General features: G+C 43.3%; 1 protein-coding gene across 4 annotated transcripts; it reads left to right on the top strand.

Annotated features, from left to right (window-relative positions):
* The first annotated feature begins 256 nt into the window (after positions 1 to 256).
* scn2b (sodium channel, voltage-gated, type II, beta) lies at positions 257 to 22,963 on the top strand. 4 transcript variants are annotated; one of them, XR_007383161.1, is made up of 6 exons: positions 257 to 390; positions 12,922 to 13,088; positions 14,634 to 14,844; positions 15,763 to 15,958; positions 16,700 to 16,775; positions 18,269 to 22,963. XR_007383161.1 is itself a non-coding variant. In XM_048981376.1 (5 exons), the coding sequence occupies exons 1-5, from the start codon at positions 306 to 308 to the stop codon at positions 16,707 to 16,709; spliced, it is 669 nt and encodes a 222-aa protein (XP_048837333.1). In that variant the 5' UTR covers positions 257 to 305; the 3' UTR covers positions 16,710 to 22,963. The 4 variants fall into 4 exon arrangements, 3 of the variants coding, with proteins under 3 accessions (XP_048837333.1, XP_048837331.1, XP_048837332.1); XM_048981376.1 differs by having other exon boundaries at positions 16,700 to 22,963; XM_048981374.1 differs by lacking the exon at positions 16,700 to 16,775 and having other exon boundaries at positions 17,612 to 22,963.
* Positions 22,964 to 24,637: the final 1,674 nt, after the last annotated feature.

Here is a 24,637-nt window from a genome sequence, read left to right on the forward strand (position 1 = left end):
CTATTAAATATGACGACAAGTCATTCCATAAAGAAGCAGGGAGGGCCCTGTATATAGAATATGCGATTTCTGGAAAGGAGATGAGAGAGGGGGTGGGACCAAATAATGAGGGTACGGACTCAAACTCAAACCTCTCCACCTCCGTTGGACTCTCATAACCACAAAATCAATTCTATCCTCGGCTACAGTCACTGCCAGCCATACTACAGCACTGAAATAAGACTATTATCCTGTTGTTTGTCACTTCAATAAAAGAAAGTACAGCCGCGTTTATATATACGACACAAACGATTTTTATATACATCATGGTTTCTTCGTTCCAAGTGGGAAACAAATCGTGGAAGTCAGCTGTCAACTTAAGCTTCATGGCAATGATGATTTTTGCTATGGGTAAGTACAAAACAAGCGATATCCGTAAACTGTGTGGGTAAATACGAGGGAAATCACGCCATAGTCGCTAGGTGCTTTGGTATTGGTATTCGAATGTATCGAATGATGTTTTTGACAAAATATATGCATGTACGCTTATGTACGTAAGATATGTTCAATAGGGCACCTTTCATTATTTTAGCATGCAGACGCGTTTGTTTGTGTGTGTGTGTATGTGTGTGTATATATATATATATATGAATGATGTTTTTTGAGTGATGCTTAGGTGTGTTTGTGCTTACGAGGGTGGGGATTCTGTATGGGCCCGCTCGCCTATTACATTTACTCCAAGTCCATCGATCTCTTCCTTTTCATTACGGTATTTACAGTTTCATATCAATCAAGCTCGCATTCAGCAAAACAAATGACAAGCAATAATTATGCAGCAATAATATATATTGGCTGTCACTTTCAGATATTTCATTTCTGAAAGTGCCCCGCCTTTAAATAGATTGTTTTGTGTTTTCTCCGGTTGTGTAAATAACGGTACATATGTGTTTTGTTGCAAGTAATGCAGCCAAGTCCATGGAGAACAATGCTTTCGTTTTTTTGATGCGTTTTTAATGTTCACGTTGTTGTTGTTGTTGTTATTGTTAGCGGTTATTATGATTAAACATTGACCGAAGGATAAACGTGCATCGATCTTGGGGATGCGAGATTGTGGTATAGGCCTATAGAATTTCTATTCTGTGGTTCAGTCTATCTGACGGCCGGTAATATAAACGAGATGTAACGCATCTGGATTATTGGGGATCCATTCCGTATCGTTCTGCTGCATTCGGAGGCGTTTGTGTTTACTATGGGAAAACTCTGATACAGGGTTACATTTCACTTATCTGTGTGATATCAATCTGTCACAAAATCCTAATACGAAATTACATCGATGCGCAGAATTATGTCGTAACCTATGACGCAACAGTGTCTGCATAATAAAAGGGATCAATTATAATGCACATCACTTAATGCGAAGCGATTTCTGTTCCCTTGTGTGGAAGACGACAATCGCGAAACGCTTCGTCTTCTGCCAGTTTTTTTTTTTTTTTCAAATTTTCCGCTGTTTTCGTAAATGAACAGCACTATTCGTTTATAATCACGTTATATGAAAAACGCTTTATATTTTAAATATTTTTCCCTTCTATATAGCCCTTTCGCTTCTTTTTGATCCGTCTTACAACGCTGTAAAACCACCGCGTTTTGTCTGACGTTGTTTAAACGCTGTTTTTACATCGGAAAAAGTGTGGCGTGAAATAGATTTTTTATTGTTACCTCCAACACTATATATAGGTTCTGACTTTCAGGAATTTATTTGAGACTAAAACATTTGACTCCTGTGTATGGCTGAATTTAACACTACAGCAACGAGATTTTCCATTTAATTCAGAATGAAAACTGCACTTCAAGGACTATTTTTTCCCACATTTAATTTTTATATGATTCAGATAATATAGGATGCTTAATGTAAATTATTCAGAATGCAGGGTGATTTTTACGTTAAGAGCGATCGTGCCATTTCAATAAAAACTTAGAACATAAGAAATTTATAAACAAGAGGAGGCCATTCGGCCCATCAAGCTCGTTTGGGGAGAACTTAACTAATAGCTCAGAGTTGTTAAAATCTTATCTAGCTCTGATTTAAAGGAACCCAGGGTTTTAGCTTGCACTACACTAGCAGGGTGACTATTCCAGTAACCTCTTACTCTCATCTGTTGGAGTTAGACTCCACCGAGTCCGTCGATGAGGAAAGAGATGCACACTGGAGGCGAAGGATGGTTATAAGTCAGCTCTCTTTATTCCTTCCACAGATCGCGATCCGGGAGCCACTCAGATGCACAAACAGTACATACCACTCAATTTTGACATTTACTGTTCATTAGTACCCACACCCACCCTTCTGTCTTATCTTTTGCAGTGTCAGCGACCCCTTCCCTTGTTAGGCCCAGTGGGTCAAGAGTAAGCATGATGTCACAACAAGCCTCCAACACACACCTTCTGCTTTTTCTGCTACACCACAGTCTAGGGCGAGGCCCCCTGCCTTGCCCTGCCTGCAAGTCGGTTCCCATTTTTAGTGTGACAAAGTTTAGCACAAAGCTTAGCCCCCCTCACATCGTAGTCAGTTTTAAATCTCCCGCACTTTGACGTTTAATATGGAAAATATCTTTGATCCTTAACTTTTTAAAAGTTAAAAGTTTACGGTAAAGCCTGGGGAAACTATAGCACACAAAGAACAGATTAATACAATTTGGCGAACCATGTTTTATTTCACACAGCCAACTCAAATCTCCCCAAGTTTAAAACAAAGGGCACGACAGTTACATTCTAATGCTGCATTCCATTTGCCTTCGGATCCGACTTTCGATTGCAGAGAATACGTCCCATCCGCTAAGAACGCGGGGAAAACTGAGTCGGACGCCTAACATGTGCCACAGAAGCAGCGATACTGTACCATAATCTCAGTGGTACAGCAGCTCGAAACACAAGACAACGTAAAATTCTTTGCTAGCACCAAATAGTTGAGAAGTAGAAGTTCAAATGTTTTAACTGTACAATTAAACAACGGTCCTCTTTCTTGAGCGTTCTGAGAGGATGATGGCACTCATCAAAGCACTGTAACTACAGCAACCAGCTCATTCATGGAGATACTTCCTTCACTCAACAGCACTTCCCTTGTTATCCCAAAAACCAAAATGGAAGATTCTGTAGTTCTGTGTGTTTCATGAACAACCCTTAGTACTTATTTAATTGCCAATGAAATTTCAGTTTTAGTTTTATTCATTTACAATTTACATTTTGGACATTATATTGTTAAGCGTTAAAAGTTCATTGCTATTTGAAAGGGTGCGCTTGTATTATTTTGCTATTTTATTATTGTATCAGTGGCATAAAATGATCTTAAAATGACAATAATATTGTTTATCCCAATTTTTTCAGGGACAATATGTTGTCCAAAATAAGTAGTTATGGTAACAAGCCCACTTCAGAACTTTTGCCCCCCCCATTCCAACCCCCCATTCTCCCTCTTCCAGCCTCTTTGAAATCAAGATGCCTAAGGTGGGATATTTGGGAAAACATTATATAATTGTAACTGTAACTGTTGCTCATAATTGGAAGTTTAGGGAAATATATTAGTATCCCAATAAATTCCAGCAACACTGTCCGACACTGTCTGTTATCTTCGTATGCTGAACTGGGACATGCTGCTGGACACAGATCCAGTGTGCTAATCAATCTGAGACATCATCGTCTAAGTGTGTGTGACCGGAGTACGACAAACACGGCATCTGTAAGATCGGCTACCTGTGGCGTTTAAGACAATTTTGCCAGGAAATTAAAACCACACACAAAAAAAAACCCAAAAACTTAATTTAGTCAGTTCATTATTATCATTATGATTCAGTCTTATTTTTATTTTGCTTATTTATATTTGTGCAAATAAGCATTTTTTCGGTTTAATTATTCATTGACAGACAAATTTCCTAAATTTCCCTTGGTGTACACCTGTTCCTAATTGTATTGGTGTTTGCAGTTTTAATAATAAATATTTTCAAAACTAATTTTGTTTTCCCAGCCATACGGAAATCGCGCAGTGAAACCATTACACCCCCCAGGGCAATGAATTCAGTGTTAGAGGCTCAATCACAGGAGTGTGTTCCTCAAAAAAAACAAAACTTTTGAAATAATGCGATAGATTCGTAATGTGAATGATTCACATTAATTTGCTACTTGCTTCTCAAACAAAATATGGGTTAGTTGCCGCTAAAACGCCAAATCTGCAGCCTACCTACATAGATTTTCTTGGAGAAGGAATCTCTGGCAACCGGGGGAAATGTAACTATTAGGAATGTGCCGGAAATGACACAATGCAGCCGATTAAGTTTCTAGTCAAAGTCAAAAATGTGTGTAGATTGCAAAAGAAAGCCGCACTGTATTGTTAAAAATGTGCCACGAGTACAGTGACTAATTGCCTCCGGATGTTATCACTCAGTGAGAGCTTTTTCCAGTGTCCATTAAGTACTTCCTCTCCAGCTGACGTCTTGTACCATCTATTGAAAAATCAGAAAGGGAAAAGATAGAAGGTCCGCTTTTTTCAGAAGGAGCCTGACACACATATAGGGTACGTGAAAATGTCCTGAAAGTATAAATCAGCAAGAAAAATGAGAAAACTTGTGAATTAGTTGGCTAAATAAGTTCTTGTCTTTTGAAGATGCTTTTGGGTGGTTGCTCTAATTGGAGAATACTTGCGTTTGATCAATAACAGGATGTCAAAAGTAACAGTACCTTTTTATTCAGTCTGGGCTTGGGATGGCTCTGTCCGACTCAGGTCATTAGTGTCACTACATGAGTAAGACAGTAAGTAAGTGTAAGTGTCCGGTTAACAACTGGGAATGGAATGGCACTGAAGTGTGTCATCATCTAAAATGCAAAACAAAAATGACAGAATTTACTGACTTATAAAAAGCTTGTGTCTACATCAGAAAAGTCTAACTGGGATCCGCTGGTGAGTAACACACTCTAGACATGGAATACCGTCAGTTGTGCTTTGCTGGTTCGTATTCAGGCATCTCTTCTGTATATATTTGTGGTTTTTTTCCAGGTGAGAGTCAAAGTTTACCGCACTCTGAAAGGAGTGCTTTAATATCCATCCATCCATCCATCCATCCATCCATCCATCCATTTTCCAAACCGCTTATCCTACTGGGTCGCAGGGGGTCCAGAGCCTATCCCGGAAACAATGGGTGCTTTATTATATTTACAGTATTTCAATATTAGTATCTCTGATTCTCCACATTAATATTCTGTACTATGATGTCCATTTCATATTAAATACGCAATAACTTATCTTCAATCACAAAGTCCCACCAAATATTATATATTTTTGTTGTGTTGTGTCTACTTGAAGAGCAACATGAGAACTGCCTCTCCCTGTGGCCTGTACTACGAAGTGGGGTTACTGGCTTATCGGGGTAATTTGTCGGATTTAAGGTACCACAGTTTAAATGGACTTCATATTCGTTCACTTACATTTTGCCCAAACTACCTTAAATCCGACAAGTTACCCGGATAAGCCAGTAACCCGGCTTCATAGTACAGGCCACAGGGCCAGACACACTGGAAAGATATTTAAAGTTCTTTTCTCACTGATAGCGTTGTATAAGATAGATAGTATTCATAATTAGCTACTATGCTAACCTGGCTTCTGGGCTAATATTTATACTTAATCTGGGCTGTTGCTGAATTTTATGATATAAATCTGGCATATTGTGTGAGCTCAGTACATTCACGATGTGGATGGTACAGTAAATAGTGTCCTTTTATTGTTTATTAAAAGACTATTGAGATCTCACACCTTTCTTCATAACACGAGCTAAGTCACAGGCTGAGCTTTTCACAGCATCCTGTGAGCACCAAGTCGTGTTCATGGTGGGAACATCGTCACACAAACAATTCAGCCACACTGGGCCAGGGGATGGGAGGCCAGTGAGCATGCTCATTAACTCCCGTATTAGCGTGCTTTACACAGGCCACTGATATGCCGATTCTGCACCCATGACTCAGCCTATCTCCATGTCAGGGTGTTGGATTTGAATAAGAATGTTGAGTTCATCACTTACAGTTGTCCCAAGGCCAGATCAAGGATGGCCTAGTGGGCATTGAGAAGGTCCATCCCAAAGATCCATGGGTTCAGTATGAAGGTACTTGTACATCAGGATGTATCCCACTTGCACCTGCAAGTGCTACCATCCCGGCATCTGGACTTCCTCCTCCATCACAGACCTGAGGTGGGCTGTAGTTAGAGGTCACTGCCCATCATATTCATCCGATGCGTGTTCCCCAGTAACTGGAGAATGTGTGTTGAGGCATTGAGTAGCCCAATCCACTGCTGGAGTGCTGCTGGCAGTTGGTGTTGGTGTTCTGGTTGCAAGTCAAGGTGGGCCTGAAATGTCCTGCCCTTCAGAGTCAAGGCTGTTTATTATTTAACATTTATAATGTTGCGGTCAGACCATTGACCATTGAAAGCACTGGACTGTGAGCTTCAAAGGAACCTTTCCAGGGCCCCTGATTGTACTTGGGGAGGTGTGAATAGGTGACTGATGGCCACTTCCCGGGCCTGACAGGATGGATTGGGCTCCGTCATCTCTGGGGCATCTTCCTGCTCTCTGCTCCTCCAGGAACTGACTGCCGTTCTTTGGTGTCTTCATTGAGCTCGCTCAGCCATGCTATCCCAGAAATCACCTCCTGGAGCTCCACAATCTATCACTCCAGGTCGTCTGTTCCACCAGTGTTGTGTTACAGGTGGACAAGAGAGGCAGGCAGAAAAATGGAGGCATGGTTTGCTCTTTTTACTGGTTCTGGGGATCTCGTTCCTTTCTCCTCAACGCTAGCTCAGTGACAGGCAGATCCACTCACATCTTCCGGCATAATGTGACGGTCCACCAGGATTACGCTGTGCATCAGAAGGGTGGAGATCAGCACCATGCAGATTAACTCTAACCAAAGGCTGGCCAAAAAGAGATGCCAGCAGGTTGTGGCTGCCCCAACCAAGGATGGGGATTGTCTTTAAGGCTTTAAGCTGGACTGGGGAGACGGTCATGGAAAATAAGCAGCAAGTTGGTTGTTTAAACTCTCTACGCCAGACAGCCCAGAAGATGACGACCCTGAGGGAACTGCCTGCTCTTATCAACCCGTCTGTGCGGCCATATTGATTTAGGGGGACGTGGTGCATCCCTCTGAGATGACGACCACAGTCTCTTTGCCACCACAGCTTATATATGCTTATGTCTATCACTGACCAGATCACACATCTCCTGGGGTTTTTACCGGCACCCTTGCCGCCTAACCCTTCTTTGTCCACCACCACAGCCAATCCCGCGTAAGGCGGGGCCATTCTTAAACAGACCGTTTGGCGACATCGCCCACTCCAGCCATTCAGCAGGTTATGTGGACATCGTCTTTGATGAACAAAGGAGCTGAATGGACTGCTGGGAGAGGATGTCCCTGTGTGCACTGGCGTAGCACCCCGATAGTGTGACACCCTGTGAATATTTTATTAGATCGCTGGGCTTTTTGGCAGCTGCAACAGCAGCTGCAGATATGCACTGTGGGGAAGCCTCTCTTTTCCTTTCACTCGAAAAAGTGTCCAGATTTGTGACATTTCGTGACACCGGCTAACGGTGTTTGCTTCTTTATTCTAACCGAAGTCCCCCCGGCCCCCTGCTTGCCCACTGTCTCAGAAGGGCAGCATGCTGATGTCATCTCCTTATGCTGCAGCATTATGTCACTTTTCTTTCTAATCAAAGCTCCTAAATCACATATCGCCCTCCTGAGAGGATCAAGGTTCCCCGTAAGGGTTGAATCGTGTAATTATCCATTTCCTATAATCGCTTGCCCTGGTCAAGGTCACGGAGAGTTCAGAGCCTATCCTGGAGATACTACAGGCATAAGGCAGGGAACAACCCAGGATGGGATGCTGACCCATTGCAGGGCACACACACACGCACACACCATTCGCTTATACATTCACACACCAGATCGTTATGACTCAGTATTGCCTAATCCGGTCCTTGGGGACCCCCAGACAGCCCACATGTTTGCTCCCTCCTAGCTCCCCGTCAGACAGCCCACATTTTTGCATCCTCCCAGCTCCCTGCCAGGCAGTTCATGTTTTTGCACCCTCCCAGCTCCCCATCAGACAGCCCACATTTTTGCTTCCTCCCAGCTCCCTGCCAGGCAGTTCACATGTTTGTTCCCTCCCTGCTCCCCATCAGACAGCCCACATTTTTGCTCCCTCCCAGCTCCCTGCCAGAAAGTCCACATGTTTGCTCCCTCCCAGCTCCCCATCAGACAGCCCACATTTTTGCTCCCTCCCTGCTCCCCAAGGACCAGATTGGGAAATACTGCTCCAACTAGTGCCGGGAGCCACTGAGGTAAGGCCACTTGACTTACCAGATAGTCACGAACATATGACTGCCACTGAGCCAATGGATGCCTGGTTATATAGTTTGACAATAGGGCTGCATCCTTCTGCTCTGGCACGGTCGTTCGAGGCCTGCTGTTCGCCTTGTCCTTTTCGTCACGGGTGATGATAGCCACCTGCTGCCCATAAGCAGCCTAGCAACTCCAACCCAGAATCCTTTGCTGTGAAATCAACAGAGCCAGAAGTTATAAAACAGACGGCATTGTACCCATGTCCTTGATGATGTGAAATCTCTGCAGATGCCAGTGTTACAGATACTGTTCCTACTCACGTTTTATTAGCCAATGGCGGTGCAGCACTTCTGCGTCATTTCTCACGATTTTATAATAGAACTAGACATTTCTCGTGGTCTATCCACAGCATTCCATAAGGCAAGGCACGTTTATTTATACGGCACAATTCAAAGTGATTTACTATTAAAAATAAGTTACATTATAATGGCAGTGTATGAATAAACCTCTGCTGATTTAATTTATTGAAAAGCTGCAGCAAACAGTAACGTTTTAAAGCCTGATTTCAATGAGCTGACAGGTTCTGCGGACCTCAGGTCTTCGGGAAGCATAGAAACTAAACGCTGCTCCACCTTTGTCTTTCCCAGATGACCTTGGGCTTCCGGATGCTTCATACGATTCAAATAAATCAGAAATGTATTTAGGCCCGAGACCATTTGGGGCTCTGTACACAAGTAATATTTTACGATCGATCTTGTGACGCAAAGGAAGCCAGTGCAGTGATTTAAGGAGCAGTGCGATATGCTCTGCTTCCAGTGTGCGGGTGAAGACACTGGATGAACTGCAGCTGTCCGACTGATATTTTTCCAAGACCTGCGAAGACACTGTTACAATAGTCTAGCCTGCTAGAAATAACAGCGATTATGCATAAACGTTATGTATGCATTTGACGAGTCTAAGCTTATGAACTGAAATTAACTGAAGCTTAGGAGTCTAAGATGCAAGAGTGCAGCGGAATCACTTTGTGTATCTTTATTTCAGTCATTTACAAATATTGCCTTAGAGTTGCTTGAGTATTTAAATGTTAATCGTAGCATTTACGTCCAAGTTGCCACTCTAACTAAACATTTGTATAAAATAATCCCTTACATATTACTGTCTGAACAGAATGATGTCATTAAGCCCAATGCAGCTGCGTCTATCCTACACAGCATGCCATGTCTCTCCTGCAGCAGTAGATGGCAGCAGCGTGCCACTCTCGTTTGTTTTTTTTTTTTCCCCTCAAAGCTCAGCAAGAAAACCATTTTGAAGACGTTTATTATGCTGACATAAAACTGGCACGTTTTTTTGGCTCAGTCTTCACACTTCGCCTCTGTCAGGTCTAAGATTTGTAGATGGAAGTGATTTTTATGCACAAACTGAATGTACAGCGTGAATTAAATTTTAAACAGACATCGGACCTACATAACTTCGGTCAATATTGCTAAAAGCTCTTTTGCAAATGAGTAGTATTTGCAGGCCTTTTATCTTATATTAATGGGCAGTATTATTGTATATCATAGTGGAAGTGTTTTACTTTTACAGGAAAGAATAATTGATCTCCAAGGTCGTCAGTACTTGTTAGATATAAACAGACCTTTCAAATGTACAGCAGTTTAATGTGGCTTATAAAAAATATCTGTATGGTATCATTTTATGTGTTGTGCTGTATTACAGTATATAATTCATTGGAACCTTTCATCACTAAAAAAAGTCTTCTCAGTGTTTAAGTAACTGGGATAATGTTTTCGGTGAGTACTACCTACTCATTTCCTTTCTCTTCATTAAATTTTCTTGTATGGACATATTTTCTTTTACGGGAAGTACATGTAGATTTGCTGTTCAGAGCATGTTGTGGGTGTGTGTGTACATGTATGTGTTTGATCAGCTCATGGTCTTCTGTACAGGGGATGTTGCTGTGATCACATGTGTGTGAGACACTCCCCCTGGGAATGTGATTTGGTGCAGTGTGTGTGTGTGTGTGTGTGTGTGTGTGTGTGCAGAAGTGCCATGTCGGGCACTGGCTTGGTCCGCGGGCCGAATCGGCTGAGGCGTCACTGCAAAGCGACTCACTGCCACCTCATTGCAGTGACCTTGAGCTGGTGCCCAAAAAAAAAAAAAAACATGGAAATGAGGCAAGCAGAGAATGGAGGCGGAGGGATGGGTGGGGCTTGGGGGGGGGAGGTAGGGGCTGAGGAGGAATGTACTGCAGTGTTTCATGCCTTGTGCCAGTCCTGCCTTTGACAGACCCAAGCAATAGGCCATTAGAATACAGCAACTATTGATTTTCCCCAACGATTAATGAATCAGGATAAGGGTGACAGTCTCTCTTTTGCACCCCCTCCCCACTGAGACCCCCCCCCCTCCCCCCCCAGCGGAGGTCAAACTCTAATGTTCCCCTATATTTACCGCATAATTGCATGGCACTAATCATGCATTCATTGATATGTTTGAAAAAATATAGCACCGTGTATTATAATACACATTTTATATACAGATCGGTAAAAATAGCAGGGTTTGCTTTATCTAGGCAATATTTTTACAGTATTAGCAATAAGATATTAACTGAAGATTATCCTGTGCTGGATAAGCAGTCGGTGGACGGATGGATGGATATTGCAATATTAACTGTAAAGATGTCAGTGGGTCAAAGTTCATACCTGAAAGTCTCACGGTCTACCGAGACGGATGTATAGTCACATGACTGTATGACTGTGACGTAGCTGCTTCCTCATACATTCCTTGATTCTGCATTAACTTTTTGTCAGCCGTGCCAGTGTGCAGCATGTGGATAAAACGTGTCGGGGGAAACGACAAGGGACGATCGCTGGGCGGCTGCCGCTGCCGGTTTGACACACGTGTCGGTTTATTAGTGTCCGCACTATAAATGCGAGCCTGACGGTTCTGTGTTCTGAGGATGTACGCTTTCTGTGTGTGTGTGTGTGTGTGTCCTGTGGGCGTCAGCCCGTCTGTCCCCCTCCTCCCCGAGGAACAGGTGCTGTACCGCAGTCCCATGTGAAGACACCTGCCTACTTGAGGGGGAGGGGGGCTGGCTGGGTGCGGTGGGGGGGTGGGCTCAGACTGCAGCAGTAGGAAGAGCAGCGTATGTGAGAAAGGCTGATCAGATGAGCTTGGGGGGTGGGGTAGCGGCAAGGCTGGTGCGCAGGGAGCCAGGACAGGAGGGGAAGAGTGGCTGCGATGGGCTGCCTTCTACCGCAGAGGCCGAGTCCGGCGGAGAATAACTGCAGCAGCAGCAGTGGGATCCTGTCCAGAAATGCTAAAAAACTCCTGACTGCGGAGGCAGGGGATGGTGCAGAGCTGCACTCAGACACACACACACACACACACACACACACACACTCACACGCACACTGCTAGCAGGGGCTGTGACAGCTAAAATAAGATGCACGCTGAAGACGAGCTGGGATAGCCAGCGGCTAGCCAGTTAGCGCTCCTCAGTACCAACGTGTGCCGATTACAGAATCTCGTTGCTTGTCGAGTTAAAGTCAAACAACTTGTAATGCTGTGTGGGAGCTCTTCTGTAGTCTAATGACTTTGTGCATATGAGTCATTGCATTGTAAAGAGACTCTGATACACTTGTAATTTGAGCAAAAAGCAGGTGTTACAGTTTAAGGAATGTTTATTGTGTTTTTGAAGCAATACTGACAAAAATGGCATTTTGATACATTTCTCATACAGTAATTACTGCAGTAACCTCGATTCTAAAGTTTGTCATTAGCTTTGCTACTACTGCCCAACTGTGTCGGTATCTTTATTAAGGTACCTACCTCTGGTTGTACATAGTTTGTTTGTTGTGGTGTAACTCTCTGTTGTGGTTTCTCTGATGCTAAAACATTATCGTTGATGTAGTATGTATTACTGCTGATGGGGTGGCAGTATTAAAGTAACCCTGTGCTCGCTTTGTGCATGTAGCTTCATTGATATGTCATTTGATTTTTTTTTTTGTGATGTAAGTGCTGTAGACACCCTGATGCCGATCTTTCAGCTTTGATGTAGCGGATAATACTGCTGACATGGTGACAGTATTAAGGCAAACTCATATTGTCTCTTTAACTTTCTTTGAAGTGTCATGGTTGACGACTGTCATGGATCTGGCGTGACACGCTTTTAGACTCTCACACTCGTGCAAGAAATCTCACGGCAAAGCTGCATCGTTCCATTATAAACCTAATATTAGCTACATCAAAAGCAATGCGGTAGTTTGCAAACCCTACAGACTATGTACAAGTTAATAAAACCGTTACATGTATGTGCAGGTCTGTCCGGAATTGAAAATCTCACTTGATCCAGCCAGCTGACCAAAGTTGGCAGCCCTGAACGTTGAGTTAATAGCTCGTTTAAAAGTAGCTATTGCTAAAGGTGAGTCAGTCCATTAGGGTTAGGGTTAGGGTTAGAGTTAGTAGTAGGGTTAGGGTTAGGGTTAGAGTTAGCCTCATACTAGTTTGTGAGCTAAATGCTCCAGGAATTTGCATGGATGCCCGACATCATTAATCGTTGGCGTTTTTCAGATTCTCCTGCCTCATCTATGGACGTGACGGTGCCCTCCAAGGTCATCGCACTCAACGGCACCACTGCCAGATTACCCTGTACCTTTACCTCCTGCTACAAGATTGATATCAATAGGTTTGCCATGAACTGGACCTACAAGGAAACTCTCAACGACACAGAGGAGATAGTGAGTAGTGCTGAGTTTGGGGGGTGTTCTCAGAAATCCCAAAGTTAGCTGGGTTAGCTTAAGCTAGAAGTCAGTAAGTAGCTTAAGTTAACCTAGCTAGCGGAAATCCTTCTTTGTGGAACACCTCCTTTATCTGTTCCCATTTTAATGTTTTCTCTACTCATTAATCACTCATCCCGTTTTTTATTTTAGTGTTTTTCTATATTAATAAAAAGTCACCCAGACCTTTCCTTTTGAGGTAACAAATATCACTGTAGTGACCTAGTACGGAACATTCTGTTGAACCGTTTAACCAAACAGAAGAAGAAGCACATTTCGATCTGTGACAGCAGTACAGGCAGGTTCTTAAGTAATGTGGCTGTTCACGTCACTACTAAAGAGGGTTGTTTTACCAAGTTGGGTTGTCTGTAGTGAATTTTACATGTCTGCTACTCACTCATCTCTCGCTTTGACCCATTTGAGAGATGCAGGTTCAGCCAAGCTGACAATGTTTTGGGACTGTGACAGCATAAGGAGATAGATGCAGATGCTGTGACCTCTCCGTTGCCTGATTTAATTTCCATTTAATTTACGTCTTCAGTTCTTTTATATGCTCCGGATTAACTGTGTCTACCAATACTACAGGTGCTTCTCAAGTTACCGTGATGTTTCATTCCGATGATCTAAAGCTGAAAATACCATAATATGGATATGATATTATAAATAAACAATTAAATAAACAAGAATTAATAACTACTGTCACTGAATAAGTAAATATTTCGTTAAATGCAGAAAAAAAACATCATACTGTACAATACGGTGTTAGACACTATATAAGATTTTTAATGCTAGTGTTCGCTACAGTGACTGGAAGCGAGGTGATGCTGCCATCATCTAGCATCACCAGAGAGTATCATGCGGTGTATTGCTAGTCCGGGGGCAGAACCGAATTCAAAGTTTGGTGACTACTAATTGTGCATCGCTATTGCGCCACAGTAAAATCGAGATATCGTAAATCAAACCACCGTAAAATGAAGAGCACGCCTACCTGTGCTAATATCTTAGGTAATCAATGAAATTTACTACCTTTATTTATCTGGGTAGTAAGCGTACAATTTCTCACAACAAACAGCACATTTTAACATTAGAACATAAGCAAAATGAGAGTCACATAATGAAAACTAACAGAGATTTCTTCTGTTCTCCAAAAAGTTGTTGATATTTTGTTGGACGGCTAGATGATCACCGATTGGGTTCCCAATCCTCTCCTCAGGGGCACCTCAGCCATTCCATGTATTCATTAAATATCACGACCAGCTCAATTAATTAATGACCTTAATTAGTTAAGTGAGGTATCGATTATACAAACGTGGTATGCAAGTGGGGCAGTCAACAAATACACAGGTGTATTGGATGGTTCCTGTAAATACTGGCGGGACTTTAGGAGAGATGTTGAAGTGACTAAGCTGACACTCTTTGACCGACATAATATTACAGTTTTACACCGACATGAAGATCATTTAAGCATCATTTTTTTTACTTTTTAACACCTTTTTTCTTACTCAGTTTATGACATTTAAACACCGGGTGACTGTCATACGGACGGAGCGGTTCGACGACAGGGTGGTGTTTGCCGGGAAACTGGAGAAGAATGATCTGTCCATCACCATCTCTGACGTCCAGCTGTCCGACAGTGGGATCTACAAGTGTTATGTGCGAAACCCCCCAGACCGGCAGCTGGGCAATGCTTCGATTTTTCTGGATGTCCTCACAGAGTGTAAGGATACTGGGGGTGTGTGTGTGTGTGGGGGGGTGTAAAGGGGTGGGATACAGATAATTTAAAAGTTAACTTACATAACTATGGCAGATGTTGAACTGGATTCATTTGATCCTGTCCGATGCTTTTGGGAAGTTATGGGTTGGGGGCCCAGTTCTGCCCCCAGATTTTCACTTCCTCCCAGCTCCCAACTCACCCATACCGAGTATCTGATGTTCTTGATTGGCTGAGAACTGGGAGGGATCAAAAATGTGGACTGTCTGGGGCGTCCCCTAGGACTGGGTCGGGAAACTGGTCTAGAAAGATGGATGTACAGGGTGTTGGGGGAGGGGGGAAGGCCCCGTGCATTATGCAATGCAGTAACAGGTAGACAAATTTGGTAAACAAAGCATTCGGGGGTACAGTTGACAACAAGTATAGGTGGCATATATGTGGCGAGTATATGATCTGAAATTCATTTCTGAAATGGTCAAAAATGCTATATAATAAAGGACGTTCCACATTATTATGAATTATGGCCTCTGTTGCCTGATTAAATTGCAGTGGAGGTCTAGCCCACCCTGGCATGATGACTCAGCAGAGGTGCATTTTTATTTATTGATGCGACGGCATCTCCGTCCGCTCTGGCTGTTTACGGCCCTGCGCTGGCGTAAGCGATGTATGCCCGCTGACTGACCCTCTCTTCTCCTTGCCATCTCCTACAATCAGGCTTTCTGAATTAATAAAGGGCCTTATTAAATGACAGTTTAATCCCCTGGCAAATGGTTTAATTGCTGTAGTGAAAAATGATTATGGACGCCCCTGGAAAATAGTGCACTAAAATACGTCCCGCCCCACCCCGTCACTCACTCCCTGTTCTACCTCACCCTCCCCCCGCCCTCCCTGGTCTTTTACTGGGCCCCCCTTTTGGGTCCACAGTGCCCCCGCCTCGGGACTCCACCATCGCAGTAGTCGTGGGGGCCTCAGTGGGAGGAATTCTGGCGGTGCTCATCCTGTCCATGGTGATCATCAAGTGCGTCCGTCGCCGGAGGAAACAAGAGCTCATCTCCGACGAGCAGAAGATGGAAGAGGAAGGGAAGACGGATGCGGAGGGAGGCACCGAGGAGGGTACCAAGTGAGCATTTCTCTCTCTCCCGCTTTCTCCTCCTCATTTTCATCTCCCCATAGTGTCCTTACTCTTGTATCTTCAGTAGCTTCCATGGATACCCTGGCAGATCCAGGAGGCCCTGCACTTTACAGGAGCCCCTGAGTTAAATGATAAAAGTATATAATGTAAGGGGGCACGAGTGGCCCAAGGTGACGTTCTATCAGGGGGGACCGGAATTTCCTGCTACGCCCCTGCACACACGCTTGATTAACGGCGAAAACTAATCGAGTGGAAAATCAAAATCTATCACCACCGAGGATTGAAGTGGCAGCGAGCAGAGGTTTACAAGTCTTGGGGAGGGGGGGGGTGATCTAGCGCAGCCTTCTGGTCAAGGTAGAAAAGAGCCCCATGCAGAAATTATTTGATATGATTCTATGCAAGCCCTCTCGCCTTTCACATCAAAAATAGCAATATGGAGACAGAGGGTTTCCTGAAATAGGCGTCCCAGAAGCCACCGAGAGATTGGGCAGAACCGGTCCTCATGGGCCGATGGACCAACTGGATTTCATTTCAAGTATTTCAAGCCGGGAGGAATTCTGGGAACTGTTTGGGCCTCCAGTGGGTCGATCGTACTCGTCCCCCCTCTGCACCTTTAGCCATGGGACACTGCTCTCTGTCTACTGGTCCCCTAACTTCTCACCAATACGTCTCTCCTTTCTCCTTCTTTTTCCTTCTTCTCCGTTTTTGTCTGTGCTGTAACTTTACCAGGCAGCTATAACCGGCCAGCACCGTCCTGGGAAGGCCGAAAGTTTGGTGAAGGCCCTCTTCCCCCCCCCCCTTGCTGGTAAAGAGATCTATGCCTGGTGATTTCTTTTGTAGTCCTGTGACTATCTAACCCCACCCCTCCCCCGACACAAAATAACAAAATAACCAGCCCGGTTGTCTACCTACTGTGCTCTCTGCTGGTTTTTCTGCCTCTTGCTCTGACTCGGGGTGGGGGAGCAGTGAATCCCTGCGAGACATATTGTTGGCAGAGGAGCCCTAGCCCATGGCATTGCAGACATTCCCAGATAGAGCTGTGTGCTACTCTTGTAACTCAACAAGTAAAGCATTGTGCTAACAATGCAAAGGACATGGGTTCACATAACCAGGGAGTGGGCTGGAATTTGCATCCTTCCCTCTGCTGTAAGTGATTTTGGATGAAAGCGTGAGATGTAGAGCTGAATCTCACTGCGCCATAATGTGAAGTGTGTAAACGTAACACAAGAGGCATTACACCTCTTAGTATCTGTACCCGGCCAAGCTGGCAAATCGAGGTTGTTGTCGCCGTTTTGCCGGTGCAATGTTACGCCATTGCTGCAACTTCGTTGCATGACCAAAATGCAGGAACATTGTGCCTCACCGGTGGACCTCGTCGCAGGTTCTGCCCATCCTCAGAACAATGTTCGTGCAGCTATGAGGCAGTGCTTGTGGTTGTGAGTGGGGGAGGGGGGGCAGTGCTGCTGGCCTAGCTGTTGGGTAGCATTTTGTCACTGTCAGTGCTTGTTTTTGTGCGATTGTGTAGTTTGTTTGTGTGATGAGCCGTTCCTCAGCCCCCCCCTCCTAAAGACCCTTGGGCGTTGTCTGAGTATGACGACTTTTTTACCGTCTTTGTGAGCGTTACGTCCTTCTTCCCTCCAGCTACCATGGACATTGGAGCCGTTATCCTGACAGGTGGCCCCGGAAAACAGTGCCAAAAGCTTTGGGTGTGCTTGTTACTCCACAACACTTAGTGTAACGAGGGAATACAGGTGCAAACGATCGATGTGGCGCCTTGCTTTAGAGTGAAGCACTGACCATAGCAGAAAAGCTTCGAGAATAGCTACTGGGTCCAGTATCAACAGATTCATGCCAAGACGGGTTCAGACCATTACAAAGATTTCAACTGATTATCTTATTTCGAGCAAAATATCAACTGCAAGTATCACTATTATTTTATGCCAAAATTGTCCAGGGATCACATAAGTCAATTAAATAAATTATGTGAGGTGTCACCAGCAGGCACAAATGGTTTCCATTGTTCACCTTCTACCCTGTGAATGTTCGTCAGTGTAATTTCTGTTTTAATCTTCATGTTTTTTTCTGTCCAAGGAGATGGTATAATCCTGTATGTAGTATCTTGCCTAGTTTCCGACTGGCAGCATGGAGACGGTCTCTGTCGGTGTCGTGTGTGTTTTTCTGCCCTCCTTGGCATGCATTTTGCACTCTTTCTATTCTGTTCTTTCTGAGACTGAGGACGTACGTCTTCAGTGCCGGCTTTGGCACTTAACTGCTCTTTATTCTCTTCTCGTCTTCCAGACATGCCTACTCTCTGCCCGAAGACGTCTACTGAATTTTGCTCAAACGGCCATCGCGCGACCCTCATGCCCCACCTTTCCAGCTGCCCCCCTACTCCCCCCCCCATCCATCACCATCTTTCACCATCCTCACCTTCCTGTCTCGCTTGGAGGCCACGGACAATAGAAGACGACCAATTAGCAAACCCTTCTCCCTAAGTCGCCCTGCTGATCCTTCTTCCAGCGGGAATTTTAGCATAGTCAGGTCACTACTTATTCATTATTCATTTTCTTGACACTGTCGTTTTTTTCTGGGCTATTTTTTTTTCTCTTCCCACTTTTATGCTCGTTGATTTTTGTTCCTCTTACTATCTGCCTTAGCTTGTTTTTGTTGCTGTTCCCCTGAGCTCTTTGCGTAGAAGTTACTTACTGTATGTCTCAGAGCGATATTCCTCGCAGAGCTTAAGTAAACTCTATGCTTGTGTTCCGCGGCCACCGAGTAAATGGACACTGCACAGTGAAAGGCCAAATGAACAGGGGCGATTTTTAAAGCAAACCTCTCCCCCTTCGTTCTAGATAGTTATCTGTTTAAACTTGTTTTATCTACTGACCATATCGAGATGTAACTAAGGAAATCTCTTTTGCCGACTGCCTGATTCTGCGTGTCCGCACACCTCACGACACGCCGCGTTTCACGACAGCGGCAAGCCTTGCGTCCAGACTCTGGTCCCACCGTCGTTTGGATGCGTGTTGACGTGAATTTGGACCCATTTGCACTTCTGAGTAAAGGCTGATTTATACTTCAGCGTAGAATCTATACTGTAGCCTGACTCCCCGAAAATGTAACGTAACTACAGGGTCTCCCAATCCGGTCCCCTGGGACTCGCAGTCGGTCCATGATTTTACTCCCTCTGAGCTCCCTGCCAGACAGTCCACATCCCCAGGACTGGATTGGGAAAGACCGGGCTACGGCATAAGCGAAAGCAGTCTTTCTAATATTTCTCCTGCCATGGCATACCTGCCAAAAGGCAGCGTCTTTCTGCCGATGCCGGTTGAAAAATCTCTGGGCTACTGTGTAGGGCTACGTAGCTACCTACAGTGTTGATTACACGCAGAAATATAATTCAGCCTAAAGGCAGTAATGTCCACAAGCATGTGGTCCTGTGGGCGAACAGGATATTGTGCTGTGTCTACGGATCTGACCACTGAAGATCTTTAGCATCGTCGCGTGTCTGTGATCTTCTCTGAATGTGTGAAGCATATTACCCTGAAAATAACGGGGGGTGGATCCCCTTTGTTCCAAACCCAGGGATATCCTGTGTTATCTCTATTGCTTGCTCACACATATACCTGTACATTAGCTTTATAGCCACTGTAACCCGCTTCAGCATGTGGAGTTTTTGTTTTTTTGATGCATCTAGTAAAATGCATGGTGCTCTCTAGTTTGGTTCATCATATTACCGGAGCTGTACTTGAAAATAGGCAACATAACCGATTTCCCAGAGAGCCCATCTTTTCCGCAGGTCGTGGCTCTGCCCAGGTCTGCAGTAACCCATTGCTGTTTTGGCTGTGGTGGCTTCCATCATTCCTGTACAGCTCTCAAGGTTTAAGTAGCTCAGATTGAGGTCAGGCCCACAGCTGAAGCAAAAACTCCTTGCTGAACCTCCTCCCTACAGACACCTGCTCAGATACACTCACTTGCCATAACCCACAGACACACACACATACACAGACTCAGAAACATTTGTAAATATATCTTTGTGGGGACTCTTCATGCATTTCTATGGGGAAAACCCTAATCCCAACATGACGCCCTCAACCCCTACCCAGCCCTATCCTTAACCGCGAGTAACCAAACTAAATACGAGACTTTTTGCATTTTTAAATTTTTTGATTACATTCACAGATCTTTGTGGAACCCTGAAAAATGGTCCCCACAATGTAATATAAACCTAATCCACACATACAGACACACACACTCACTCACACTCACTCACACACATACACACACACACACACACACTCCTAGCACTGCCCCTCAAAGTCTTAACTGAATACAATAAAAACTTAAATATATAAAGACAAATTCTTAATTCCAATACATTCAGGGAAAAGAACATTGTAACAAGTTCAACTATAAATTTAGAAGTACAATTTATAAATCTATATATTTTTACTTTTTAACCAAAAAGAGAATGAATATTATACAGTTTATCCGAGTTACTGCCATTTATTACTGCACTCTCTGTCTTAACTGCAGTTTTTCAAATGTCTGGGACTTTTGTCTGCTGTACATGTTGTCTGTGGTACTTTTATACAGCGACTGCAGAGAATCCAGGGTTGCAGGAGTGCCTGAGAGTTGTGATACTGGACATATCTGAACCAAGCCATGACTTTGGCCTGTAAATAGCAACTGACTACGAAGGAATTCTATCAGGTCGAATTGTACAGTGTTACGTGACCAATTCTGACCTTGCACTAAGCAAAACTGTGTTTTTTTGTTATGTAATGATCTGCACTCTCAGTTTGTTTTTAGAGAGAACTGCCAGTCTGTGGTGACCTGACACCATCTCATATACTGGGATTGTGCCAACTCTGGTTTTCTGCCATTACAGTCAGGACTCGTCATTTTGTAAGAAATGCGATTACGCTGTTAAACCATTCATGGTAGGACCAGCAAGCAAACGCAACTTTAGTTGAGTATTCTGTGTTCTGACAAACAATCTACGCTTAGAATAGCCACATGTTAAATGACAAGGTTGTTAGCGTATGTTTTTATAATGCCAAAAGAAAAGCACACTGCATCCTGCATTACCTGAGGAAAATAAAAACAGTTTTCTATTAGTTCTGTAAGATAAAGTGGTTTTTGGGAGGCTTTTGGGAAACTTAAAGTAAAAAGTAAACAGTTAAAGTACACAGAATTTTAGCATCTGGCTACATGAAGGGATCTGCGAGTCACCTTTGTGCAGGAGTCCTAATTGAAATTAGGGATGCATTCCCTGACGGACAGCTGTCTCTGAACTTTCTGCTTCTCATGCTCCGTTCTTTCCTTTGAAACAAGCTGCTTTCACATCTTTGCCAAAACTGTATCGTCAGACTCAGTTTTTCCACTTGAGCTGTTTTCATTGTTATATGTGAAATATTATCTGCTTTTGTTGTTGTCTTTCCATTCTCTTTCATGTGTGTTTTGACGTTAATACCGCTGTTGCTGCTTTTGGATGTAGTATTTGCGCACATCGGAGGACAGGAGCTCTGTCTGTGACTGACTGTTTCTTGAGTAATTTAATTTAACTCAAGCTTGCTTTACGATTCTGGGTGGCCACTAATCAGAGGATTACGGTATTTAATTAGCGATGTAACTTTCACTGAATTTACTGCAGGGGGTGGAGTTGGAATCATTCATAACTACAGATTTACAAGTCTGCATTTTTAACGATCTGTCAGTCTTTTGTTTACTGCTGAAACATCACTGTGCAGCTTATTCGTTCCAATACAGTAATTGGCTGTGTTCTTTTTTACTGTATTTGCAAACTATCCCACAATTAGTTGAGTATACTTCGCCTACACACACCACACGGATTCTGATATAAGCTGTTTCACTGATTAACGCTGCAGGACGTGACAGAATGTATATACCCTGAGAGACCCATACTGTAAATGCATCTTCAGATTGATGTGGCCAAAATTGTTATTTCATATACTTTGGATTCTCATGAACATCGCCATATTATTTATCCTAAACAAAGTCAAGACACAGGGGCATGTTTCTGATGTTAAAGACGGGAATTGTCTGCAGTGAGCAGTGATCCAGCACCTCCGAACCCATTATTCAGCTGCTAGGCCAAGTAGGACCACATCACCTTGTAGATCCTCTCTGTTTGTGTCCAGCGGGCAGTGAGCTGCGTTCTGTCCGCTGGCTTCTGGGTTCCTGTGTCCTCCTTGTTAGGATGCTATACCCTGTAACGTGGATATGACTATTGGGGTAACTATCGTTGCCCATTCGAACTCGGTCAATGGGCACTTAAATAGAAAAAGCATATGTGCGTACATGTAGCTCGCTTACTGTGTATGAAAAGCCAGTTATATTTCCAAGCATATTCTTAAATTACATGTTTAAATATTTTCTGTTTTGCTGAGTTTCTTAGTTGTGCAGCTGTTCTTAGGTTTCTTGAATTTTGCACTGGGAGCCCAACTGAAAATTGAATTGAAGTCAGAAGCATTTCTCACCGCAGTTACAGTGAAGTAAACTGTAATAATGAGAAATCTGAAGTGAAATATATTGTGATCCAGTTTAGCGACTGTGCTTCTCAAATTGGATCTTCTTTAGATTGTACAGGACACAAAAGAAAAATGATGTATTGGTTTTGTCTGGTGCATATCAAAGACTGCCTGCCTTGATTTTATTGATCTCCATGTACAGTAAGAACAGGATGGTGAATGATACTGGACTTTGATTTGGGGAAAAAAAAACAGTCGCACCAAACCAAACTGATGGCTTTAGTACTGCAGTGAGTGCTGAGCCAGTTAGAAACCTGGGTCCTATGTCTGCTTGTCTGTCTATAACCATGCATGCTACTTTTGCACTGTTATCCTGAGTGGAATAATCAATCCTCTTATGGAAAAAAAAAATGCCAAAATGCTCGTGCTGCATCCTGTATAACTAAAAATGCACTGTAATCACACATATTTTGAAATAAACTTGATTAAAAAAAACAAACTTTTATTTCTCGGTCTTTTATAGATTACCTAAATTGTAGATTTAGTACTGTCTAATATGCTGCGTTATGACATTACGTACATAAGCTAAACCATTGCACAAAAATCAAAAATATATAATTGAAAGAGTCACATTGAAAGAGTCATAGCAGTCCAGTTCTAAACTGATTGTATTTAGTTGTCTGTAGCATGTCAAATTTTTAAATGTGATTTTCCCGTGAGCTGACTACTTTTCTTGCTGCATATGAGCAAAACTACAAAAGGAAAATTCTTAAAACTAAAAGTGACGTCAAACTACTAAATACATATTTTACGATCGGAAGAAAGTCTTCATACATGACTTTGTTTGGTACAAATCTGGGAGATGGTGACAGTTAGCAGAGTAAAAGAAAGTTAACTTTTCAATAGTCAGTGTGAGTTACGCGATGATGTTGACCAGGGATTATTCATTGGATTTGACTGTTGGGGGGGGCGAGGGGGGGGGGGGGGGGCTTTCAATCTGAAGAAATACCAAATACCCCGTGATCCCTAAAAAGGCAATCAAAGTTTCAGACAATTAAATTTGCATGAAATGTTTACAAAAATATGGGGCCAAAATTGCTAAATGGATTTTGAAAAATAATTTGTCGTGGGGGCGGACTGAGAAACAAAATAGGCTGGCTAAAGCACCCCTAAGTGGGGAATAGAATCGCCTATGATGCTGGCATCCAGTGTACTTCTCCTGAAAACAGAGGACTGGATAAAAAAAAAATCACTCACTGTCCAGGCAGAAACGGATGGAGGCCTACTTAGCCCCCAAGGGCCTTCTCCCAAACCTGAACTCTATTTTATGCTGTAGCTACTATTTAGTCTTGAAATATTATTTTTTTCGGAATGCTGTTTTTTATTGAATATGGATGGAGCAAATAAAGGCAAACAAGAGGAGAGCACAATGTCCCGGGACCTGCTTCTCCTGCTCATTGTATTCACACCATGTTCACCTGCGTCGTTCAATTGAAGGTTATTTAATTTTTTTTCCGTATTCCATGTTCTAATTTTCTGTGGCCCAGTAAAATCTGGAATGTTTTATTCTGCAAAGGTCATGGTTTAGTTTGTGTCTGTTCGCTACTGTAGTGGTCGACCTCTATTCTGCTGATAAAATTCATAAGAAGTCATCTGTCGTTTGGCAAATCAGGGCTGAAGCTCATTCCTACCACATTGCTGGAGCTCTTTTTAAAAAAATCCCACTTAGACCTAATGGTATAACCAGGTGTTTGCTTTTGAGCAGAAGGTCACCAATCATTTGAAAATCAGTCTTTCTCGATGATTATGGAGCACTATCTTTGCCCATCCTGTAAGGTTATATGCTTCTTGAAAAGAAAGTCCTTCTCACCTGTGAAAGCACCGAGTAAATGGAAATGTTTAATGTCAAATACGTAAATGACGTTACGTAACTGACGTACTGTATAGTGGCCTTATTTTAATGCTGTGGTACTGATACCCATATAGCTCTTGGAAACCTAACAATGATATTTCAGATTTGTGCTACTAAAATTGCGATTTGCAGCCAACTCTTAGGAGCTCTCAGTAGCGTGAGGCATTTGCAGTGATAAACTCAATTAATACTCTGTTTTAAGTATTGTGTGGCTTTGAGAAATAGTATGTACTGTATTATGGGACCCAAACAGTTAATTCT

Source organism: Brienomyrus brachyistius, chromosome 17, assembly GCF_023856365.1.
Source record: "Brienomyrus brachyistius isolate T26 chromosome 17, BBRACH_0.4, whole genome shotgun sequence".
In the NCBI taxonomy this organism is placed as follows: domain Eukaryota; kingdom Metazoa; phylum Chordata; class Actinopteri; order Osteoglossiformes; family Mormyridae; genus Brienomyrus; species Brienomyrus brachyistius.